The following is a 23,412-nucleotide window of genomic DNA, read 5'->3' as shown; positions in this document are numbered from 1 at the left end:
TTGGTGGCTGAATAATAAATCTTTGTTGATGTATCGACTCAGTCAATCACGGGCTAATTAACTCCAAGTCCTGTTAGAAGCAATCGAAATGTCTTTTCTCATTGTCAGGCGGCAGACAGATCTTGGAGATAACCCAGTCATCTCCGAGCCTTCTGGCATCTCTGCCCTTAAGCTGCTGAGTCAGGACCATAGATCCCTGGTGGCCACGCAGGGACAGACTTCTCCTGCCACAGCAATATGTCTTCTCGCCCCTAGAGGGTTACCGAGCCATCCTGGGCCAGGCTGTGGAGAGAGGGGAGGCTATACATTTGCCCCCACCCCCCATCTATATGGCTGCTCTGCTCTGCCCACCGGGCCAGCAGGGGAACAGGGGAGCCCCAGTCCTCCTGCCCCCAGGGTCAGAACATAGGAAGCCAGAGGGAATGGCCACTACTGGGTTGTGGAGGTAGAGCGAATAGTCCTGAAAGACAGAGAGCAGGAAAAGAAAAAGATAGGCAATAAGAACGTGGTTGAAAAGAAGAGCAATGGTGCGCCTGGGTGGCTCAGATGGTTAAGCATCTGCCTTCGGCTCAGGTCATGATCCCAGGGTCCTGGGATCGAGCCCCACATCGGTGGGGGGGGGGGGGGTCCCTGCTCCGCGGGGGGCCTGCTTCTCCCTCTCCCTCTGCTTCTCCCCCTGCTCGTGTTATCTCTCTCTGTATCTCTGTGTCTCGAATGAATAAATAAATCTTTAAAAAAAAAAAAAGAGTAATGTGAGCCGTAGGTATTTATAACTAAGCTTGCTGTTCATAACTAATGAGCATATGGCAATAACCATTGTGCATATCGTTATGTATTTAAAGTTACTTTTGTTTATATTAAACTTTCTTCTTCCTATATTTGGTGTTCCCTTACACAGGTTAAAATATCATATAATACTGTGTTTAAAAGAATTCTAGGGGGACCTGGGTGGCTCAGTCAGTTATGAGTCTGACTCTTGATTTCGGCTCAGGGTTATGAGATCGAGTCCCACATGGGGCTCCATACTGGATGTGAAGCCTGCTTGGGATTCTCTCTCTCTTTCTCCCTCTCCCTCTGCCCCTCTCCCCCAAAAAAGAATTCTAGTATGACCCAATCAGGTAAATATGTAAATTTATACTTACATATTTTCATTACATACATTACATATTTTATTTTATTACATTTTATTTTATTTAATACATTTTATTTAACAATACATATTACATTTTATTTAATACAAAATACATTTTATTTAACAATACATATTACATTTTATTTAATACAAAATACATTTTATTTAATAATACATATTACATTTTATTTAATACAAAATACATTTTATTTAATAATACATATTACATTTTATTACATTACATTACATATTTTATTACATTACATACATGTGCATGTATATATGTATGATTTGGAAGATTTATATATTTTGGAGTAAAATGTGTATTTTAAACTTAAAATATCTACATACATAAAAGATATATGACTATAAAATCAAAGATAAATATAAATATCTTTTACATCTTCTAGAGCTAAGTATAAACATAAAGGTACATTTACATTTTTGCAGAAAAGTGTCTGAAAGGAGGAATAAGAAATGAGTAATAATGGTTGCAAGTAGGAAGGGTTTTTCTTTAATTTTCCTTTCTATATACTTTGGTTTCTTACCATGAGGATGGACTACTTTTAAAGATTTTATTTATTTATTTGAGACAGAGAGAATGAGAGAGAGAGCACATGAGAGGGGGGAGGGTCAGAGGGAGAAGCAGACCCCCTGCCGAGCAGGGAGCCCGATGCGGGACTCGATCCCAGGACCCTGGGATCATGACCTGAGCCGAAGGCAGTCGCTTAACCAACTGAGCCACCCAGGCGCCCTGGACTACTTTTATAGCTTTTTAAAGGCAGTTTACTTGTAAATTTTAAGGTGATTCTGCCACCTTTTCTTACGGTGTTACCCCCAGCTCAAACAGTAAATTTGGGTAACTTCAGACACGAGAACGAGAATTCTCAGGACCCCAGGGGCAGGAGAGTGGTTCTGCAGGGGGACAGAAGCGCGCGGACATGCTGAGGAAGCCCAGGTCCTGAGCTCCCCCCTCCACCCCCCGGCCGCCCTCTCCCCGGCCGGGACCCCGGCAGCTCCGGGGCGGGCGCGTGCGGGACCTGGTGGCCTCTCTCCTTGTCCCCGCTCGCCTCCCCCAGGGCCGAGGCGGCAAAGGCAGCATCTACGTGTGGGCCTCCGGGGACGGTGGCAGCTACGACGACTGCAACTGTGATGGCTACGCCTCCAGCATGTGGACCATCTCCATCAACTCGGCCATCAACGACGGCAGGACGGCCCTGTACGACGAGAGCTGCTCCTCCACCTTGGCCTCCACCTTCAGCAACGGCAGGAAGAGGAACCCCGAGGCTGGCGTGGTGAGTGTGGCCCCCACCCTCAGGGAGGCGGTGGAGTGCGCCCCCGCTGCGTAACGTCAGGCACGGATACCGGGCGACGTTATGCACCACCACTGGGTGCCGTCACCAGAGGAAGGGGCTCTCCCCTCCTACCCTCAAAGAGTCAGCATCTGTTCTGAGGCTCCGGGGATCCGTTGTCTTCCGGGCCTGATAATGCTTTGTTACCAAGGTAGAGCCATGCGGTGTGCAAGTTGGAAGCAAGAATTGTGATCCCTTTCCAGCTCATTTTCCATAGTCTTTCTTGTTTATTGTTTTGCCTTGCAAAAAAATGATGAACTCTGATGATCAAGAAGTTGCACACCACTTTTAAAGAGAGCTAATACTAAGAACTGGGCCATCACACCATCCCACCAAGAGCCAATCTGTTTATTACAGTAATTAAAAAATAGCGTCCATGGATGGATTTCTCTGAGTCCATAAGCCCTCTGGGTATACACATGTATTTTTTCAAGGCAAGAGTAGTGGTTTTCACCATATTTTAAAATATGTCCATGATTGAGAAAACAAAAAGTTTAAGAATCTCAGATTTAGATTATTTATTGCGTTCTTCTGAGCAGCACTTCCCTCCTGGGCAGCTTGGTAACATGGTGAATTTTGAAGTCCCCTTAAAATATATATCTGGAGAACATAATGAATCTTTTTAGATCTCTTCCTCTCTCTGGGTATCTCACTCACATATCACCTCTCCTCAGACCTCCCAGGCTGGAATTTGGTAGGTGGTTCCATAGTCCTGCTGAGCTACATCTTGACCGGCCACCCGCCTCGGTTGGGGTCTCCCAAGGGAGAACAGGAACTCAGAACACAATCATCATTACCAACCAGTGCTCCAGTCACAAATTCCTGCCTGGACTCTACCTTGGCAAGCTGTCCTGGCTCTCATGTGAGCCAGGAGATCCCTTAACCTAGAAGGGACACAGACTTTACCTGGCTCCCTCCTTGGTCTTGGGGAGGACAGCGAGTGTGCCTGCTCCTCCCAAGCAGGAGGAGGCTTCAGCCTCTCCTATTTTAGGGGAGATCTATGGACAGAAAGGGAGAAGAGCAGAGCAGAAAGGAAGTGAAGGAGTCCCCAATCCTGTTGTGCTTGTGATGTTTCACCCCTCCCCCTACAGAGTGTCACTCCCTACATTTATCTAAGATTCTCTTTCTCTTTGGAGTGGAGAAGGGCCTTGAGTTCTATCTGAATATTGTAATTTTCCCCCAATAGATGCCTTTAAACCTCCCTGATACTTTGTTCTTCAAAATCATAGGCCCATGTGAGGATCCTACAGACAAACAGAGGAAGAAGGAGAATTCATGTGGTTTATGTGTGATTGTAATGAAAACCCTGGCTTTCACCCTGGGTCATTGAAAATGAGGGTTTTTTCTCTTTGTGAAAGTCCTTTAAAACCTGGTTGATCGGGGGCGCCTGGGTGGCTCAGTTGGTTAAGCGACTGCCTTCGGCTCAGGTCATGATCCTGGAGTCCCGGGATCGAGTCCCGCATCGGGCTCCCTGCTCGGCAGGGAGTCAGCTTCTCCCTCTGACCCTCCCCCCTCTCATGCTCTATCTCATTCTCTCTCTCAAATAAATAAATAAAATCTTAAAAAAAAAAACCTGGTTGACCGGTCTCCCCACTTAAGAATTGTGGAAGTGATTACTCACACATCTGTTATCTTGGCTTCCTGAGTCCCAGCATCTCTCCATAAGATACAGAGAAACATTCTCTTTTTAATGGCCTGTCCTTCCAGGCAAACTTCAGCTGAGCATGTTTATTCTTCCCTCTTTGGGAATGCCACCTTTTCCTTTGTGAAGGAGAAAAAAATGATACAACGGCATTTGGGTTTTCCAAACCAATCCCAGTGCAACAATACTAACCATTGCATTGACTTGGTGGTAGTACTGACTTGTCGTCTTCCACCTATAAGTTTTCCTTTCAGAATCCAGGAAATAAAAGTCTCTCTAGTCTCTGGAACAACTGCAAATATGCTTCTCTTGAAACACTTGACTTGTTTTATCTTGTGAGTACTGTAACTGTAACTGATTGTCCCTTTTTGCATGGGCTACTAGGAAACTCAAATAAAATGTGTGGCAAGATAGATAAACGCTTATTGTTACCTTTATCTTAATCTTCTTCAGAATAAGGCAGAGTTGAAATGAAAGAAACAGATAATACTCTGCTTCATATTCTTTTGGGATTCAAAGTAGAGTGACTTCTTCACTCATTACTGAACATCTTCCCTTCCAGGCGACCACAGATTTGTACGGCAACTGCACCCTGAGGCATTCTGGGACATCCGCAGCTGCGCCCGAGGCAGCTGGAGTGTTTGCACTGGCTTTAGAGGCTAAGTATGTTTCCATCTCGGGGCCAAGGGTGGACTAACATGTGTCTCTCCACCCAATCCCAGGTGTCCATGGAGGCAAAAGTGGGTGTGAGAGCCAGTGGATGGTCAGGGCCAGTGAACTGTGATGGACATTTCTAAAGGAACCGTGGGCCCCAGATGATACACACACACACACACTCCACAAATAACATCCCTAGGAGAGCACAGTACCAAGTAGGGACACATAGATCTTTCTTTGTGAAAACCATTCTATTATCCTCTCTGGATCCTTTGACTATTTTACTCCAGTAATACAATTAGCTAAATGAAGGAAATCTACTGGTATCCAGCAAGCTATTTCAGACCCTGTGGCAATGAGGGTGCTCCCACGCAAGACTTGTTAACTTGTAAGGTGAATTCACTTTCAACACTGGCACAAGGTGGGCAAAACCACACAGTATAGACCAGGAAATGGATTTTCCTGAGAAGCCTTCCAAGCTACAGGTAAGAGGAGGCTGTCCTCTCTGTTCTCACCATCCCACAGAGAAGCCACATACTGCTGTTGCTGGACACATCTTGGATTTGATCCTCAGCAGAGATTCCTGCCCACTTGCAGCTCTGTATTCCCTTAGGGCACACCAGAGTCTGGCCCTGGGTTTGAGGAATGAGCATGTGGGCTTCAGGCCTCACCCATGTGGTAGGAGTGCAGATGCCCACGCTGCAGGGAGCTCTTCAAGAACGCAGCACCAACCACTTGTGAGTAGTTGGGTCCAGGACCCTGGGGAAGGGGAGTTGAGTTCCCATCCTTGTCAGCCGTTGCTGGGCAACTGGAGCTTCTAGCATCCATCCCCAGGCAACCCTGCTCGTCTCTCTCCATATACACAGTGTGTTTTCTGACTTACAAAGGAGGTAAGAGTTGATTCCTAGATAGGAAAGGACTTTGAAAGATTCTCTAGTCTGACACTCTGTCTTCTAGTAGAAAAGGCATAATTATCCTCCTTTTACAGATAAGGCCCCACATCGGGAGTGACTCCTCTCTTTGGACCAGGCCAACCTTTATTCTTCAAACAAAAGTCAGGTGGAAAACTTAGGATTTCAGGAGACACTGACTGAAGTGTTTCTATTAAGTGTGGAGGTCAAAACTTACGTAGTATGTACCCTTCTTGAAGATGAAGCAGTTTATCTCAAGGCTTGTCCGGCCCCGGTGTCTGAGCTGGCTTTGTTCACTCCAGCTAGGAGCAAACAAACAGCGGGAGCTGACTGCTTGCTGCTGAGCCTCGCAGAGAACAGGGAGCAGGGGTGCTCCAGAACTGAGAAGGGGGTTCTGGTCACCCTTTAAATCTAAGAGGGTAGACCTTGACTCAAGTCTCCTTGCATTTTGGCAAGCAAAAGTCAACTGCTCAGGCCTCTGTGCACACAAACGGACAGCCTAAATTGATAAAGTAATGGAACAAGGCTGCTGGATCTCTGAACAGGCTCATGGTCTCTGCACCAATGAGTCACCATTCTTTGACACGCGCTTGCCGATAGCCTTACAGAAAAGAAATCACCACGCGGGCATGCTTCATTTTGGAGTGGTGGTCGTGATTTTAATTCTCTCTCACCATAAAGAGGAAAAGAGTGATACCTGGCAGGTAGTGGTTCAAGCCCACTGTAGGAGCTAGTCCTAAAATTCCTCAGAACACCAACTGCAAGTTGGTGCAAGCAGTTTCTCTGCTTGCTCTCAGGAGAAAGTTGGTGCCAGTAGTTTCTTAAGGAAGGGCCCTCAGGAGAAACCAGGCTAAAGTAGAGGTTAAGGATGGGGGAAAAAATCCAAGTAAGGATGCAATTTCAGAAGTTCTGGCCTCAGCCTGATCCCATGGGGAGCTCTGGAGTGTCAGTGATGCCTCAAGAGTGTGTTCTTCCTCAAGGCAAGGATGCTGGGCTGCCATGTTCTGTCACTGGTCTGTCACTGGCTGAGAGCCGTGCCCGGGGAAGGAAACTCCAAGGCATCTCTGGCTTTCTGCACCTGTGGGCAAAGCGGCTCCAGTAGGCAGCAGTTAAAAACAATGGTCAGAACAAAACAGCCCTAAGAGAGAGTCCAGAGGGAGGAGGAGGGAAAACCGCTCCATGAACAGTTCCTACAGCTCATCTCTCTTTATTGTGAGACTAGACACCTGGGAGTCCTTAGGACATAGGACAGCAGTTGAGGGCTGCTGGCCATCCAGAGGTCCAATCAGAAAGCTTTTCCAAAGCAGTGTGAATGCAATAAACAAATTCCGTGTAAATGTATGCCCATCAGGACCACAAAAGAGGAACAGCCACCCCCAGGACTCCCGGGGAGGAAAGGGAAGCCTGTGTCCCGCCCAGGCACTACTTTCATAAAGTACTTTTCTGCCAAATGCTTGAAATGGCTTCTTGAGTCCCAGGGAGTATTGCTCTCATTTCCCAGTGTGACCAACCCAGGAAAAAATTTCAAATGATTTCTTTGCCCCGGGGGGTGGGGGGTGGGCTGGGGTCAGTGACTGCCATCTTTAAATATTTTGCATTCTCTCTGGGACCCAGGGCTTTCTGTGTGGTTCTAGAGGGCTGAACTAGGTTTAAGGGGTCAGTCATAAGGAGGCAAATTTTTGGCTTGAGAGAACCATCAGTAAAGAGGCCCACGTACTGGACTAGAATAATGTTTCCAAAACTGACCTTTCGGGAGATGGGTTTTTTTTTTCATGTATACTCTTTATCAAAGTATAATAGACCCGGAGAAAAGTGCACAAATATTAGATACAGCTCAATGATTTCTTAAAAAGTTAACAGATCCATGTAACCAGCATCCAAATCAAGCAACAGACCATTACCTAAGTACCAGATGTGTTCTTTTGCTTAATATCACGTCTGAGAGATGACTCCGTACTGTTCTGTGTGGTTATAGGTCATTCATACTCATTGTGAATTACTCCACTGTATAAATGAATCCTTGGGTTGTTTCCAGTTTGGGGCTGTTATGAGTCATATTGCAATGAACATTCTTACACATGTCTTTTGGTGAACATATGGATGCATTTCTGTTGGGTGTATACTAGGGAGTCAAAATCCTGAGTCATGGGGGATACATATGCACAGTTCTCGTAGATACTCCCCCAATAGTTTTTCACAGTGGGGGGTAGCCATTGACCCTCCCTCTGGCAGTGTGAGTTACAGTTGCTCCACATCCTTGCCAACACTTGGTATTACCAGTTTTCCACACTTTAGCCATTCTTGTGAGTGTTCAGTAGAATTATATTATGGTTTTAATTTGCATTGCCCTGATAACTGGGGAGAGCACTGGGGTAGTTTTGAAAACTATAGATTCCCACCTCTCAGCTAAGAGTCACTGAATAGAAATCTCTGGGGATGGATGGCCCAGGAATCTGTCTTTTCAAGCCCTGTTCCAGGGACTCCAGTCCTGGGTATCCAGTAAAGCAAGAGCTCTATGAATCTCTGAATCAGGATACTGTTGTATGGCAGGTGAATCTGGACTCTGCTTTTGACTAGGTCAAGATTGGAAACAAAATCCAAATACTGATAGCTAAACTGAGACAGGGTTTTATTTTTCTGTCGTGGGAAAGATACTACAGAGGTTGGGATCCCAGGGCTACCATGGGGGGTGCCACTGGGATTTGGGGAATCCAGCTCTTTCTAGATTTCTGCTCTTCCACCTTCACGTTCTCCAGATGCTGCTGGGGCTCTAGCCATCATGTTTACATTTCAGATAGGAAAACAGGAAAAGCAAAGGGAAAAAAGAAATCCACCAGCTGAGTCAGCCTTGTTCAAAGGTTTTTTTGAAAAAGCCCCATCCAGTAGCTTTTGCTTATTTCTCACTGACCACAACCCTCACGCGACCACCCCAGACTACAAAGGAGGCTGGGAAGTGTAGCTTTGGAGCTAATAATGTTGCTGTTCTGAATAAAATTGAGGTTTTCTTAATAGGGAAGAGGGAGGATATATATGAGGGAGACAATAGCTATATCTTCCAGCATCTAAGTGGATGATCATTCACCTCCTCTGGAAATCTGTTGTCTTACCTTAAAAGAACACTGGGCAGGAATCTACATTTGTCACTAGTCCCCACATGATTCTGATGCAGGCAGCTTAAGGATCACAGTCTGAAACCCCCTGGCTGGGATAACACAGGGACCCCACTGTTGGCTTTCTTGGCATTGAGAGCTCCCCCATCATGGCAGCCCTCCCTTTTAAAATATTGAGTTGTCTGTCTCCCTCTGGGCTGTAGGCTCTGAGAGAGCAGGGACTTTCCTAAGGTGTTCCTACAACTAACACAGTGCCTGGAGCTGATATACACTTAATGGACCTTCACGGAATCACTTCATTGTGCAGTACCTTTCCATATATCTGTGCCTTATTCTCCCAAATATTATATAAAATGCTTGAGAACAGAGAAGAACATGTCATGCTATTAGTCCTCTAACACTGTTCACAGTGGACCTTTATATTGTAGATAATCTGTAAATTTATTTTTTTATTATTTAATAAGTATGACCTATAATTCTTGAGCTACTATGGTAGGAATAAAGCTTAATGCAGATGGAAGAAATACTATTTCACACAGTAGTGTAATCTGTCAATTCTGAAATTGCTCAGAAGGCAGAATCAGTAGGGACTTAGTTTTACCTCTCAGACACACATAAATGGCGGGTCAAACAGTGTCACCAACTCAATTACATGAGAATATGGACTATCTCTGATTTATTCTAGAAGTGAGAAGATCTTGGTTCTGACTGTTCTCTCTGTCTCTCTCATGGACCCCATGAGAATAAATCCACGGAGAAATGTCTACCTCCAACGTCTAACGTCCCTCTCCAAGCTCCAGGAAGTGTAGCACATTTTTGTGGCCAAACCCTTAGCAAAGATGGTGGATAACCCACCTGCCAGCCAGATCATCTCGAGATCACCAGATTCTCATTTATCAACACTTCTGTATTTAATGAATTCAGAATCCCACTCTGGCAAAATACCAAGCTTTTCGCCATAATCAACTTCTTGAAATTTCACACCATTCACTTGGGTCCTAGGGACCATATGTCCAAGATGTTTATAAATTTCTCAAATAAGCAGTGGCCTTCCTTGAAACTTTCTCTTTAACCACTGAAGGTCTACACTGCAAGAGTACATGAATCATCGGCATCTTTTGGCTCTGATTCAAAGCTTCAAACCAATGAATGCTGCATGTGCTGAAATTTTATCAAATGAGTTACGTTGTTCCTAGTCTTTTGAATTATTTGACTTCCAAAAGAACCATAGTGCAGGGTTTGTCCAGCTTTTTGATTTAAAATAAATTTTGCGTTGCAACCCAACACCACACACACACACACACACACACAGACACACCATTTCATGAAAAATAGTTTCCTGTATTACATGCAATCCACACTGTTGCTCTTTTCTGTTCTATTCTGTTGATTTTTTAATGATAGTCCCATTCATTAAATCACTGGTTCTCAAGCTTAGCTGTCTGTCTACTACTGTGTTCACAATTTCCAAAGCCTGGGTCCCACTCCCAGATATTCTGACCTTAATTGATCTAAGATGTGGCCTAAGCAATGGGATTTTAAATATCCTCACCAGAAGATTTTAATGTGCAGCCCAGGTAGATAATCTATGCAGTAAGTTGATTTCCTGGCCCACAAATGGGTCTGACTTGCACTTTGAAAAACGCAGACAATGAGTAGTACTAGACACTGATTTCCCAAGACAGTAGCACCTATAAACAGATTTGTTTATTCACTGGACAGTGTTCCAAGGGCTGTTGTGCTGGGCACTGGGGATACAAATATGCTGAAGATACAGTCTCTGCCATTGAAGAAATGACAGCCGCATTTTCACAAATGGAACACATCCATGTAGCCAACATCGAGATCAAGAAACAGAGCACTGCCAGCACCCAGAAGCCCCCTTGCACCACCATCCAATCCCCCAACCCAAGACTAACCACTAACCTGACTGTTAACAGCACAGATTACTTGGGCCTGTTTTTATACTTTAAACAAATGGAATAATACAGTATGTTCTCTACTGGGTCTGGCTTCTTTAGGTTGATGTTCTATTTGCAAGATCCATTTGTATTATTCAGAGTAGCTATAATTCATTTGTTCTTATCCTAGGACAGTATTTCACATCCTACAAATACATCTCCATTGGGTTTATTCATTTTATTGTGGATGGGCATTTGGGGGCTTTGTAGTTTGGGCCTCTGAACATTCCAGTACACATGTCAGGTGGACATATACACACATTTTTGTTGGATGCATACCTAGGAATGGAATTCTAGGCCATAGCTTAGATACTTGGACAGCATGAGAATATACAGCCAAACAGTTTTCCAAAATGTTTGCAGTAATTTACACTCCTGTCTGCAAAATGTGTGAGTTCCAGTTGCTTCACGTCTCTGCCAGCACTTAGTATTGTCGGTCTTTTTCATTTCAGCCATTCTGGTGTGTGTTAGACTGTGCATTTAAAGTAAATTTATTTATGTAAGAAAGGCAATATTTTTAAATTTATATGTATAATGGCTCTAAATGGTGCATGGAAATCCTCCCTTGACTTGGGGGTTCATAGATGTTCCAAAATCCTACAAGGGGTTTATGGTCTGTCTTAGTCATTGTGTCTCTCTCCCTCTCTCTCCCACTGTGTGCCCTCCCCCCATATCCCGTTCTTGAATCTCTCTGCCTCCGGTATCCAGCCTGGGTCTGACCTGGAGAGACATGCAGCATCTGACTGTGCTCACCTCCAAACGGAATCAGCTTCACGACGAGGTCCATCAATGGCGGAGGAATGGGGTTGGCCTGGAGTTTAATCACCTCTTTGGCTATGGGGTCCTTGATGCGGGCGCCATGGTGAAAATGGCTAAAGACTGGAAAACCGTGCCTGAGAGATTCCACTGTGTGGGAGGCTCCATGCAGGACCCTGAGTAAGTGCATGTGGAAAGTATCCCAGAGAGGGTGCCATGGCCTGGGCAACAATATCAAATTCCCTCTCTGTCAGCTTGAGATGCACTGGATTTGAGTCAGGGACAACCAGTTTCCAGGCAGAGCTGTAGAGTGGCACAACTCCAGGGAGCCCCAAGTACATAGAACACCATTAGGAGACTCAGAACACCATTAGGAGACTCGAACCCCCTGGTTTTAGGTATGATCCTTTACTATTTCGATGGCTTACACCATTATTTTTGAGTGCACAAGTCAACCAGTGTAACCAGGTCCCAGATCTGTAAACAGGCCATGAACATAACCAATATCCCAGAAGCCCCTTGTGTCCCCTTCCATCATCGTCTCCCCAAGAGTAACCTTAAAACTCCATAGATTATTTTGCCCATTTTGTACTTAATATAAATGGAATCAGACACTGTCTTCTCCTTTATATTGATTCTTTAGCTCAGAATGCTTCGACCATGTTTAGTGTGTACTCATAGTTCATTTATTCTCGTTGCTAAATAATGTCCTGCTATGTGACTATAACACGATTTACTTATTCGTTCTACTTGTGAGGCAACATAGGGACTTGATATGATGCTGAGTGAGATGGATAGCCATCTGGAGGGATTTGAGTGAGGAGTTTACACAGAAACCACCATGCTGGTCACCTGCATCTACTTCCCTTTTAACTTCCCATCACGGCAGGAGGATTGGACAATGAGGACCCCTTTTTATTTCATTTCCCTCCTCACTGATTCATCAGTAAGATGGAAACAGCAATTCTTATCATTATTTTCAATTGAGATATTGTTTACATACGATGAAATGCACAGACCTTAAATGTATTACTTGAGTTTTGATGTATACATCTGGGTAAATGAAACAATTAGTTTTTATTGGGCACCTACTATGTGCCATGTGCTTTACATCTGCCTAAGCTTCCTAGCCAGCCCGCTTGTTGAGGGTGCGCCTTACCTCACACAGGCAGGGTATGAATATTTTGCAGTGTGAATAGCAAAGTGGTCCCACGTTTGGTCTCAGGGAGAAGTGCCTCCTAGGTAGCTGGTGTGAGGCCTTTTACATAAACTATCTGTATTTCATTCTTGTAAGTCCAGGAGGTATGTACAATCATTGTTACCTCGAAACAGGGGAGGAAGCTGAGATGCAGAAAGCACAAGAAATGTGCTCAAGGTTACAAAGGTCCGACCAGGACTTGAAACAAAGCCCTTCTGTAAACCCCAGTTTGTTTCATTAGATGCCATTGGCCTTAGGGAGCTCCTACTGTGCCCTCGCGCCCTACATTAAGCACTACATCAGACAGCTGGACAGTGTCATTACAAATGAGGAGAAAGGACACACCGAAGAAGACCTAGCTGTGGAGCAGCCAAACTGGGATTACCCAGGCATTCTGATGTCAGCAACCCACCGCTTGAGGGGCTTCTCAGTACATCTCAGTGATCCCCCACTGGAGAGGAAGTGAGGCTCAGCACATATCAGAAGGGACTTCCTCCAGTAAGACCTTCCCTGGAGACTCTGAAACCCCACCTAGCAGGTGTGCCCGCTCCCCCCCAAACTCCATAACTGCTGTCCTGGAGAGCCTGTCACTGCCAGAGTCTACAAACAGGGTGGCCAAACGGAGATAAGACTGGGAACCTCCGTCCAAATGGGAAAGGGAAGGGTAAATCCAAAGTCAATATTCAATGGGCATTGACCACTGTACTGCCCTCGTTAGAGTTCAGAACAATTCTTTGCATGATTTGGAAGGCCCGGGAGACTTGGTACCACGGTGGAAATGTTCTGTATCTGGGTGTCCAGTGCGATAACTCGTGGCTAGGGAGCACTAGAAATGTGGCTCATTTGACCTAACTTTAGTTTAAGTTCCAGTAGCCACATGCGGCTGGTGGCTGCCATCTTGGACGGTTCAGCTCTGATGCCCATCTGGTAGTTACACCGTCCCAGGAAGGATGCTAAATAATGCAAACAGAACAGGAGGTGTGAATTGAATAAAACTCTGTGAAAAGGTGTCCAGAAGTCGAGCCTGAAGGAGAGTTGGGGCCAGTCCGCTTAGCCTGTGCCTCCCCCAGCACCCCCTGCACGCGGGTCCACCGCTCACTCCCCCCACACAGACAGCAGGACACTCCAGCAGCCCTGAGGGCTCCCTCAGGTGCCCCTGGGAGCGTGCACGCACGGTGCTGCCACCTCCTAAGCGCTGCTCTCCGACTGTCGCCTGGTCAGGCAACACTTTTCTCCCACAGGAGGTTGGTGTTGCTACTCTCATCCACAGGTGAGAGAACAGGAAGCTCAGGAAGACAGAGTAAATGCTTCTAGTTCCCAGAACCAGCAACTCCAAAGTCCACCAAAGCCCTGGGCCTGGGACCTCCTTCCCTTGCTGCAAAGAGGGAAAGATTTACAGAAAAGGACTTGGCAAGAGGGAAAAGCGTATGGTGTTTGCTCCTCCCCAGAAGCTCAGGCAGGGGCCCACACATCACTCATGCGCCGTGCCCCGGGAGCATTATCCGCAGTTAGCTGCACACCAGCTCCATCCACAATTAACAGAAAGGTGGTAACAGTTGCAGCGTTTAGGGGAACAGTCAGCTTAGTCAAGGTAAGTGTTGATAGCGGACCTTCTCTTCTGAGGCCACCGCAGACAAGGATGGATCCTTCATGATCCTCCAGCTCTGTGCATTTGTGAGGTAGGGGGAGGGAGGAGAGCAAGGCAGAGAACATCAGCTGTGACAAAAGACAGTTTCTCAGTTTCTGAGTACATGTAACATTCTGTCGTAATCCCCATAAATGTTGAATTTGGAGCCAGAGACAAGAAGGCTATCATGTTACAGTTAGGGTACGCGAGGCCCAGCAGCTCACAACTAGCTAGGAACTTTATCTGACTTACAATGAACTAGCCTGACTTACAATGAAAGGAAACTGGAAAGCTATTTGAGCACGGACCAGAATTGGGCCCTCCATGGGGACAAGAACCTAGTGTGTCTTGTTCACTGCTGGATCCTCAATGCCTAGAACAGCGCCTGGCACCCAGTAGTCCCATGGGAGATATTTTCTGAATGAGTGAATGTTCGGCCAGCAGCACCTGGGTGCAAGGAAGATGGCTAAGTGTTGGCAGTTAGGACCAGCAGACCAGCCAGGGGGACTGGGGACAGAGGGCAGCCTTGTTGGAAGGACTCTGTGTCCCCTAGGCACCTTCTGCACCCTCATCCGCCCCACACCTGAATTTTGTTCTCGGATGCAAGTGAGTGAGCTCTAAGGCAGATGGGCTTGTTGCAGAACTCAGAGGCTGGTACAGCTTGGTCCTTAGGGCAGTGCCCAAGGCCGCTGGACAGAGAAGGACCTTGTCACCGTGAATCACACTCCTGAGGGGCCGGGACAGGGGCATCAACAGCCAGTTGCTGGGACGTGCGGGGCTGCACAGAAACAGCCCCCGAGCAGGGTGCGTGCCAACTGTCAGGTTTATAGGTTTCCTCGGCAATAATCTTCCCAGAGAAGCAGCCAATTTGAAAAGCAATTTTCTAAAGTGACTTTATCAGCAGAGTCAGTGAAGGGTGCTCAACAAAAATACGAAGGAAAAATACAACTGGCCGTGAGTGTCTACACAGAACCAGCCGTGTGCGGTGAGCAGAGCGAAGCCAGGCCTGCTCATGGGCCAGGGGCAGCCGCGTGTCCCCCCAGTGCTGAATCGCGGAGTGCGCTGTTGGGCACAGACCGTGCCCACCCTCCCCTGCACCTAAGAGCGTCGTTCACTCCATGCCGCTGAGGCTGTGGCAAACTGTGAATTTTAAGTGAATTTGGAAGCAGATGTTAAAGCCTGGAGGGGATGCCAGATGCAGCATGGCAGAGAGAGAAGAGGGTGTGCCCGGCGCCGAACCAGCTATGGGACCATAGACGGGTCACGGCCGAGCCACGGTTTATCTTGTGTGAGTTGATGCCCACCTGCAGCTGTTACCTGGGAAAGAGAAAACATCGCGGAGCCCACCTGTTAAGTGTTCTTCTGTGACGGCCACAGAGCTGACGTCTTAGACCCTCAAGGGTGGCCGTTAGTAGCACTGTTGTTATTATTCTAATAAAACAACTGTCGCATCATAACTAATTATTTTTATCATTCAGTTGAGGCTTCAGAATACAGAGAGCATTTCACAGGTGTCCCCTGGGAAGCAGGGCCTAATTCTAGACACCAGGCAACTGACCGCTTATTTGCAACAACGTGCAATGAATATATAAGCCATCCTCAGGTTCCCAAGTTTGTCTTTTATAGGACTTGAACATGAGGCTTCTGTACATATTCTCTAAAAGTTCAGAGAGTAGCTCACAACTCTTGATGGGTACCTCACTTTTTGTAGCAAATGAGTTCTGGAACGTGGTCTGTATGACTGAGGATCTAAGCAGAGTCTCTTTTGGTTCCACAAACAACCATCTCCTAGTTCAACCTTTTTTTTTTTTTTTTGAGAGAGCAAGCCCTAGTGCACATGCGCGCACACGCCAGGGGGGGTGGGAGGGGCAGAGGAAGAGGGAGAGAGAGAATCTCAAGCAGACTTCACTCCCAGCGTGGAGCCTGACACAGGGTTCCATCTCATGACCCGGAGATCCTGACCTGAGCGAAAATCAAGAGTCGGACGCTTAACGGACTGAACCACCCAGGCACCCCTATTTCAACCTTACAATTGACTTTCCTGAGCAAATAAGGTTTTGCTTTTCCTTTAAAATAAGGATGGATTGTATTGCTTTTCTTATAAAAGCAAAATAGGGTCACTGTAGGAAAATCAGGAATACAAGAAGTAGTAAGAAACACCTGGCAGATACTGTTCCTCCGCTCTCCCAACGCCATTGTGCCCACCAAGAAACCTCCCTGAGAGAGGAGCAATGGCGTTCTTTCTCTTCCAAGCTTGCCTCCTCTGGAATTCACCCCAACCTTTTAATTTCATTTCTAAGTGACTTAACATTCCAAGAAGAATCCACTGCTCTCTCAGGGGCTACTCCCCCTGCATTCAGTGGGCAGTTCACACGGCAGGGCAGCAATGGCCGAGTTTTACAAGCAGATGACACCTCCACAGCACTAAACAAGCCAGACTCCCCTTGGAATGGCCTCCAGCCCCTGCACACACCCCAACCCCAAGGCCACTGAGACAGGTTTTGACTCTTAACACAAAGTGGTGTGTCTGTGCCCACTCCAATCTGTCTTCTGCTTTCCAAGATGAAGACAAAATGCCAGTCCTGTCTCAGCCTCCTTCATCCCTGCCTCCAGCCCTCTCATAAACACACTCCCTCATCCCTTAGGCCACACAACAGACAGCCTAGGCTCTAGTTTCCTCTCTTCTGCAGGGAAGGGGGTAGCCGAGAGTCAGTAGTCGAAGCTCAAAGCAGCTGTTGAGGGAATCTGGGTGAGAGACTGCATCTACTGAAGCCCCCCCGTAGCCATGGTGGGCGTGAAGGTCGTCTCCGGTTTGGTCCAAAACAGATTTCTCTCCTTCTATCCTAGGAGATCATCTCGGCTCTCGTTCATTTAGGGGAACCCCCATTGCATGTGGGCTGTGGATCTGATTCCCAGCTACAGTGGCCGTCCCATCTCTGGTTCTTAGCCAATTGAAGAAATATTTCCAGTTTTCCCCCGGGGAAGCAATGGCACTTTTCTGCCAGAGATTCTGTGAATTGACTTGTTTTGTTGTTGTTGTTGTTGTTGTTGTTGTTGTTGTTTTTATTAAATATTTTATTTATTTATTTGACACAGAGAGAGAGATAGCGAGAGCAGGGACACAAGCAGGCGGAGTGGGAGAGGGAGAAGCAGGCTTCCCGCTGAGCAGGGAGCCCGATGTGGGGCTCGAACCCAGGACCCTGGGATCATGACCTGAGCCGAAGGCAGACGCTTAATGACTGAACCACCCAGGCACCCCCTGTGAATTGACTTGTAAAGGGACTGTCACTTGGTGAACTCCAGTGCATAAGTGCCCTGGATGCAAAAGGAGATTTAAAAAAAAAAAAAAAAGATTTTTTTTTTTTTAGAATCCAGCTTGTGTTTTGAATCCTTGTGATCATAGGGAGTATTGCATTTGACAAATGACTAGCGATGCTTTGTAATACCTAGAGTGACTATTACTCAGGGTAACAGTCTTTAGTTGTTGGCTTGTGAGTTTGCTTCTTGAATTTCTCAAGGTGGCCTGGCCTGAATGATAGGAAAGGGGCTCAAACTCAACACAGGACTCGGAGCCAGGGTTTCTTCCTGCTGTGGGCCCTGCCATCATCCTCTGTTCCCTCCAGCTGTGCCTCTTGGAGAGTTCCAGAATCCTTGAGGCTCCACTCTAAAAGGAAAACCTCCATTCTGGACCTGCCTGCCTGTCTGTGTAGAATCTCAGCAGTAAAATGTGGCATTTCACTCATACCTGAGGTATGGACGTTCCAGAAGCCTCCATCAAAGTGGCCAGAAAACCAGCAGAACAGGATCCACAGTTTTCCCCGCTGCTTTTCCTAGAGCCCGTGAGCCATGACAAAAACAGAATGTGCTTACAACAGAGGCCTGGGAAATTTTCTAATGAGTGGGTGTGGTGGCATCAGGTTCAAACTGAACATAGGCAAATAATTTAGATCTGTGCTATCCAGTAAAGAAGCAACTAGCCACAGATGGCTGTTTAATAAAATTAAATTTAAATTAATTATTAAAATTAAATTTAATTAAAAACTCAGTTCCTTACACTTGTCATGTTTCAAATGCCCCATAGCCACATGTGGCCAGTGACTACAGTATTGGACGGTGCAGATATAGAACATTTCCATCATTGCAGAAAGTTCTGTTGGCTAACTCTGGTCTAGATATTTGTGAATATATGATGTATATGAGTGTGTTTCTATATTTTATCTGCAGAGCAATTCTTAAGTGTAGGAAGATTAATATCTCCATTGTACAGGTAAGGAAAAGGAGCTCAGATAGTTCCAAATGCTTTGCCCATAACTGGACCTTCATTCTACCCACATAGCTCTCTACCTATGGGCTAGAGCCCAAATGATTGTTGGTCATATATCAGCTCACCTGTTATGTTTCTGACCCTGTTGTGAATAAATAGCATCTTTTTTTGAGAGATCTAGCTAGCAACCTTGCATACTCTGACTACCAGACCTGGCCTCATGCTTGCTCTCCACTAAACTGGATGATTTCCCCAGAGCGTGGTACCCCACCTCCACCACCACCACCAGATCTCCATGGCCAGTGGGTATCTCACGCATCATTCAGCATCAGCATCTATGCAGAGTGCCTATAATAGCAGCACTCCATGAAACTATTAAAGCATATATTTTGAAAGTTCCTCAGGAGAGTGTTGACTTTACCAATGAGCTACAGGTTAAGCTTCAACAAGCCCTCCCAGGTTTGTGGCTTTGGTTCCAAGGGTCATGAAGTACCAAGGCTTGGCTCTGAGCTGGGTGTGTGATCATCTTTTCATAGATGGGATCTACAAGATGTGTGTTTTAAAACACCCACCATTTTATGCTCCAAAATAAAATATCGTGTCAAGGGAAGAAACTCACACAGGGAAAAGCCCACAGAAGGGGAGCCAGTACCATGATCCGGGCACTGTGCTCCATGTTCTCACACGTGGTCTGATTTAATCTCACAAAACCCATCCATGATGACAGTGAGACTTCAAAGTATTTAAATAATTTGTCCAAGCTCTCCTGACCAATAAGCATAGAAGAGAATTCTAATCCAAATAGGTTTATTCCCGAAGTCTGGAGTCTTTCCATCACACTGTGCAGTTTAATGTAGTTTACTTTATGATGTTTCTGATGCAAGAACTTTTGAGCGTCTTGCCTTCAAGGGAGGCCATATCCAGGAAGGAGACTGGTTGTGTGGAAAGTCAGCTGAAGAATGTTTAGGCTGACCCTCCGTGGGGCTCCAACTCTGTGACCAAAGAGGCTTCCAAATTCCCCTGATCTTTCAAGGGATGCTCCTTCACTAGGATTAATTAACCCCATTTCAGCTTTTTCTATGATGGTAATAACAATCACAATAACAACAACTTCTATTTATCAAGATACTTAGCACTTCAAAAGAAAGGTATTATGAGCTCCTGTCTCAGCCTGGGTTGTCCCAAAAGTAGACCCAGAAGTAAGACTTGGGTGCTGACAATTTTTTGAAAGATGATCCCAGGAAAAGCCAGTAAGGACTGGAGATGTGAGACAGGGAGAAGGAAAAGAGCCAGTCAGGAGTGCATTGATGAGCAAGTTGCCACCGTGGGCGACAGGCTCAATCCCACTGGGGACATTGAGTTGTCCCACTGAGGAACAGGGATGCCAGGGTATATTCATCTATCACTTTCTATCCAAATCACTGGTAGGGGATGGTCCCTGAGGGGTTCAATCCCTGACACTTTGGGGCTGCCCTGCACATCGGCTGAGCAGGCTCCCATGGTGTGGGGAAAAGCTCCAGGAGAGCAGCCCAGAGGTGAGAAGCAGTCAGAATACACGGAAGCTGCAGCTGCAGGTGAACCCGGAAGGGGCGTGGAAGAAGTGAGATGGGCTTGAGCAGCATCCACTACATTTCCCTTCCACACAGAAGGTATAGGCAAGGGGCATAGGTAAGGTGCTCAGGCTCACACTGCTGGTGTGTCTGATTAACCCCTAAGCCCCTGCTCTTCCTGGTAGCCGAAGCTGCCTCCAAACCCTAAGTATAGTGTGCCCATCCCTTACCATATCTCCTCATCACTTTGCCCTTAGGAAAATACCATCCACTGGAAAGCTGGTGCTGAGCCTCACCACTGATGCGTGTGAGGGGAAAGAAAATTTCGTCCGCTACCTTGAGCACGTCCAAGCTGTCATCACAGTCAATGCCACCAGGAGAGGAGACCTGAACATCAACATGACTTCCCCGATGGGCACCAAGTCCATTTTGCTGAGCCGGCGTCCAAGGGATGACGACTCCAAGGTGGGCTTTGACAAGTGGCCTTTCATGACCACCCACACTTGGGGGGAAGATGCCCGAGGAACCTGGACCCTGGAGCTGGGGTTTGTCGGGAGCACACCCCAGAAGGGGGTGCTGAAGGAGTGGACACTGATGCTGCATGGCACGCAGAGCGCCCCTTACATCGACCAGGTTGTAAGGGATTACCAGTCCAAGCTGGCCATGTCCAAGAAGGAGGAGCTAGAAGAGGAGCTGGATGAAGCCGTGGAGAGAAGCCTGAAAAGCATCCTGCACAAGAACTAGCGCGGCAGCCGGGCCTCGACCACCTCCCTCCATCCCCCATCTCTGCCTCTCTGTCCTCGGGCCACACTCTGTCAGGAACCTAGCAATTACTGTCACCCTCACATAAGCTATTCCAACTTCTTGATCTGAAGCTTCGCTCACTGTCAATGATTCTTTTCATCACAATGGACGCAATCTTTTTACTTCCATGCCCCAAATACAGTGTTCCCACCAAAACCTATGTCCTATTTGTGACTCTAAAGTTCTTTATTTGTGTCATTCAAATAGGTGATAGCCAGCAAACAAAACTGGGACAGCTTCCTCCTCCATTTTGTTCATATCTGAGAAGAGAAGGCATTTAAAAAGTCACACTCAGTGACTCCAAGAACGTTTATCCATGGTCTCAATTGAGGACCTTTTACATAAAAAGAGAAAGATAATAACAGAAGGTGAGCTCTGAGTCTCTAAAGCACAACAGATGCTGTAAGTCCTTTGGGGAAAAATGTTTTGAACTTAGCAAGATTTTTCAGTGACGTAAATGAAGGTGGTGTGATGCAAGAGACGCCATCCATGACAGCCCTAATCACTGGCTGGGGTAGAAAGAGTCAAAAAGCATGAGCATTGGAAATCGTACCACTGACACCAACAGCATAACTTGTCCTACTCAGCCAGCGTGATCCATATGAAACCTAAGTAGCATGGCTGTCCTTTTCACCAGCTGCTGTTCTGTTATGGTAGGATCTGCTAGAGAAGCCCAAATTAACTCAGTTCATACAGAATTCATCCCAGCCCCAATTCTCTGGGGTTCCTCACATAGCTATCCAAAAGAAATAAGGTGAGGCAAGTTTGGCAACATGTCTAGGAAAGAATAGCTCAGGGGCTTAGAACACAGGAACGTTCCTCTTCCTAAATCACTTTGAAGCTTCTGAATCTGATGTAAGTGAGAAGCGAGATGAGTATTTTGGGCACACATATACTTGGGCTTTGATTTCTAAAACATATGGTTGTGATTCTTTGATGTGTTGGGGAAATGGCCTCCATTCTGGAAGAGGTGTGTAAAGAGTGAAGGGGGCGTGTTTGAAGATGTGGACCCCCCATTTGTGTGGAGTTTCTTCTGCCAAAGGAGGGAAATGCTGACCCATCCTCCAGCAACATGAGGCTGAAGGAAGCAAGAGAAGACCTCCCTAGGGAAAGCACACAGTCACCATCTTGACAACTAAACAATCTGTGAAGATGTTTAACAAGCAACCCAAAGGTGACACACTCCTCCCCCTGTCGACCCCAAAAGACACAGCACCATTTCATTACCAAATGGAAATGCTTTTTATTGGACCCATCATCGCTTTGTTTTTCTCCCCAAGGATTGGCCCCTTTATTGGTTTGATTTGATTCCCAAGACTGGTCAACCACTTCTGGCTGCATTTCTCCCTTCCCATGGGAGCGTGTAGCTAAGCTCAGAGTTCCTTTCCTTAAAGCCAGCAACACAAGGGCACTAAGTTCCATTCCTTGAAGGTGGCGACTTTAAGAGAAAACTCTGGAAAACCCATTTTCTTTCTTTTCTCCACCCCCCCATATTGGCATGAATTTCTGTCTTCTCTAACACCGTATGACCTTCTCTATATAATGCTTTAAAATGTAATAATATTTATGATTTTTAAAAGAAGTTTATTACCTGTTGCAAAGGTCTTTTTAAACCAGTTTAGATTTAAAGAAAAAAATTAATGGAAACCATCAAAAATTCATTTCATATTAACAGTCTGAAAATAAACCAAAGGACATTATGTGTGCATATGTGTGTAGGTGCACACAGAGATATATATACATATGTAGACTATATACATGTGTGTATGTATGTATATATATATACACTTGTATAAATGTATATACACACATATACCTAAAATGTGTGTATGTGTATTTATTGAAGAAACCGACACCATATTCATCTCTTAAAGAATATTCAGAGAATATCAAGATGATTCTGGCTGAAGAAAAAGGCCGGTGGAAATTCAGGTGAAAATGTTCATTGATCCCCATTGCATCACCTCTGTAATTTTGCAGCTTTCTGTATAAACATTAAATGTCTTATATAGCAGCAAAAATATAAAATAGTTGTCCATATTTTCACAGCTGTGGTATAATTTATGAAATTAGAGAGTAACTTATCAGCTTCTTAATAGAAATGGCAAGTTTTGATATGAGTATACAGTATATAAAAATATATATAGTGCTATATAAAAATATTTGGTCTCTATTTCATTTTTTGCACAAGTAGTAACACAAAAATATGTCTAGCTAGTGAGGTTTTTACGATGATCCTAATGCAAGAGACAGTTATTTATAATCATTTATTTTAAAAAATGAAAATAAGTGAATTAATCAAGTTAACATTGTTACACCCTGTGACAACATTTTATAAGTAAATTTAAAAAGACATGTTGTAAATTAGGAGACTCAACAATAAAACATTACCTTCCAGAAACTATGTGGAATGTGATATATATTACATAAAAACACTTTCATCCATTC

At 45.7% G+C, this 23,412-nt stretch overlaps 1 protein-coding gene across 2 annotated transcripts in view; it reads left to right on the top strand.

Annotated features, from left to right (window-relative positions):
- PCSK2 (proprotein convertase subtilisin/kexin type 2) overlaps nt 1-23,365 on the top strand; it is a 285,368-nt gene extending 262,003 nt beyond the window's left edge. The window contains exons 9-12 of one of the 2 annotated variants that reach the window (XM_045883814.1): nt 2,212-2,427; nt 4,689-4,789; nt 11,474-11,701; nt 20,418-23,365. In XM_045883814.1, the coding sequence (XP_045739770.1) occupies nt 2,212-2,427; nt 4,689-4,789; nt 11,474-11,701; nt 20,418-20,904 (1,032 nt within the window). In that variant the 3' untranslated portion in view covers nt 20,905-23,365. The remainder of the gene's footprint in view (nt 1-2,211; nt 2,428-4,688; nt 4,790-11,473; nt 11,702-20,417) is intronic. The other variant, XM_045883815.1, reaches the window with a different exon arrangement.
- Nucleotides 23,366-23,412: the final 47 nt, after the last annotated feature.

This window comes from Mirounga angustirostris, unplaced genomic scaffold (assembly GCF_029215605.1).
Source record: "Mirounga angustirostris isolate CCGP_5_RB_7025 unplaced genomic scaffold, mMirAng1.0.hap1 SCAF_10, whole genome shotgun sequence".
Classification (NCBI taxonomy): Eukaryota; Metazoa; Chordata; class Mammalia; order Carnivora; family Phocidae; genus Mirounga; species Mirounga angustirostris.
Note: the sequence above shows the minus strand (reverse complement) of the source record. Positions and strands in the feature narration are given on the sequence as shown.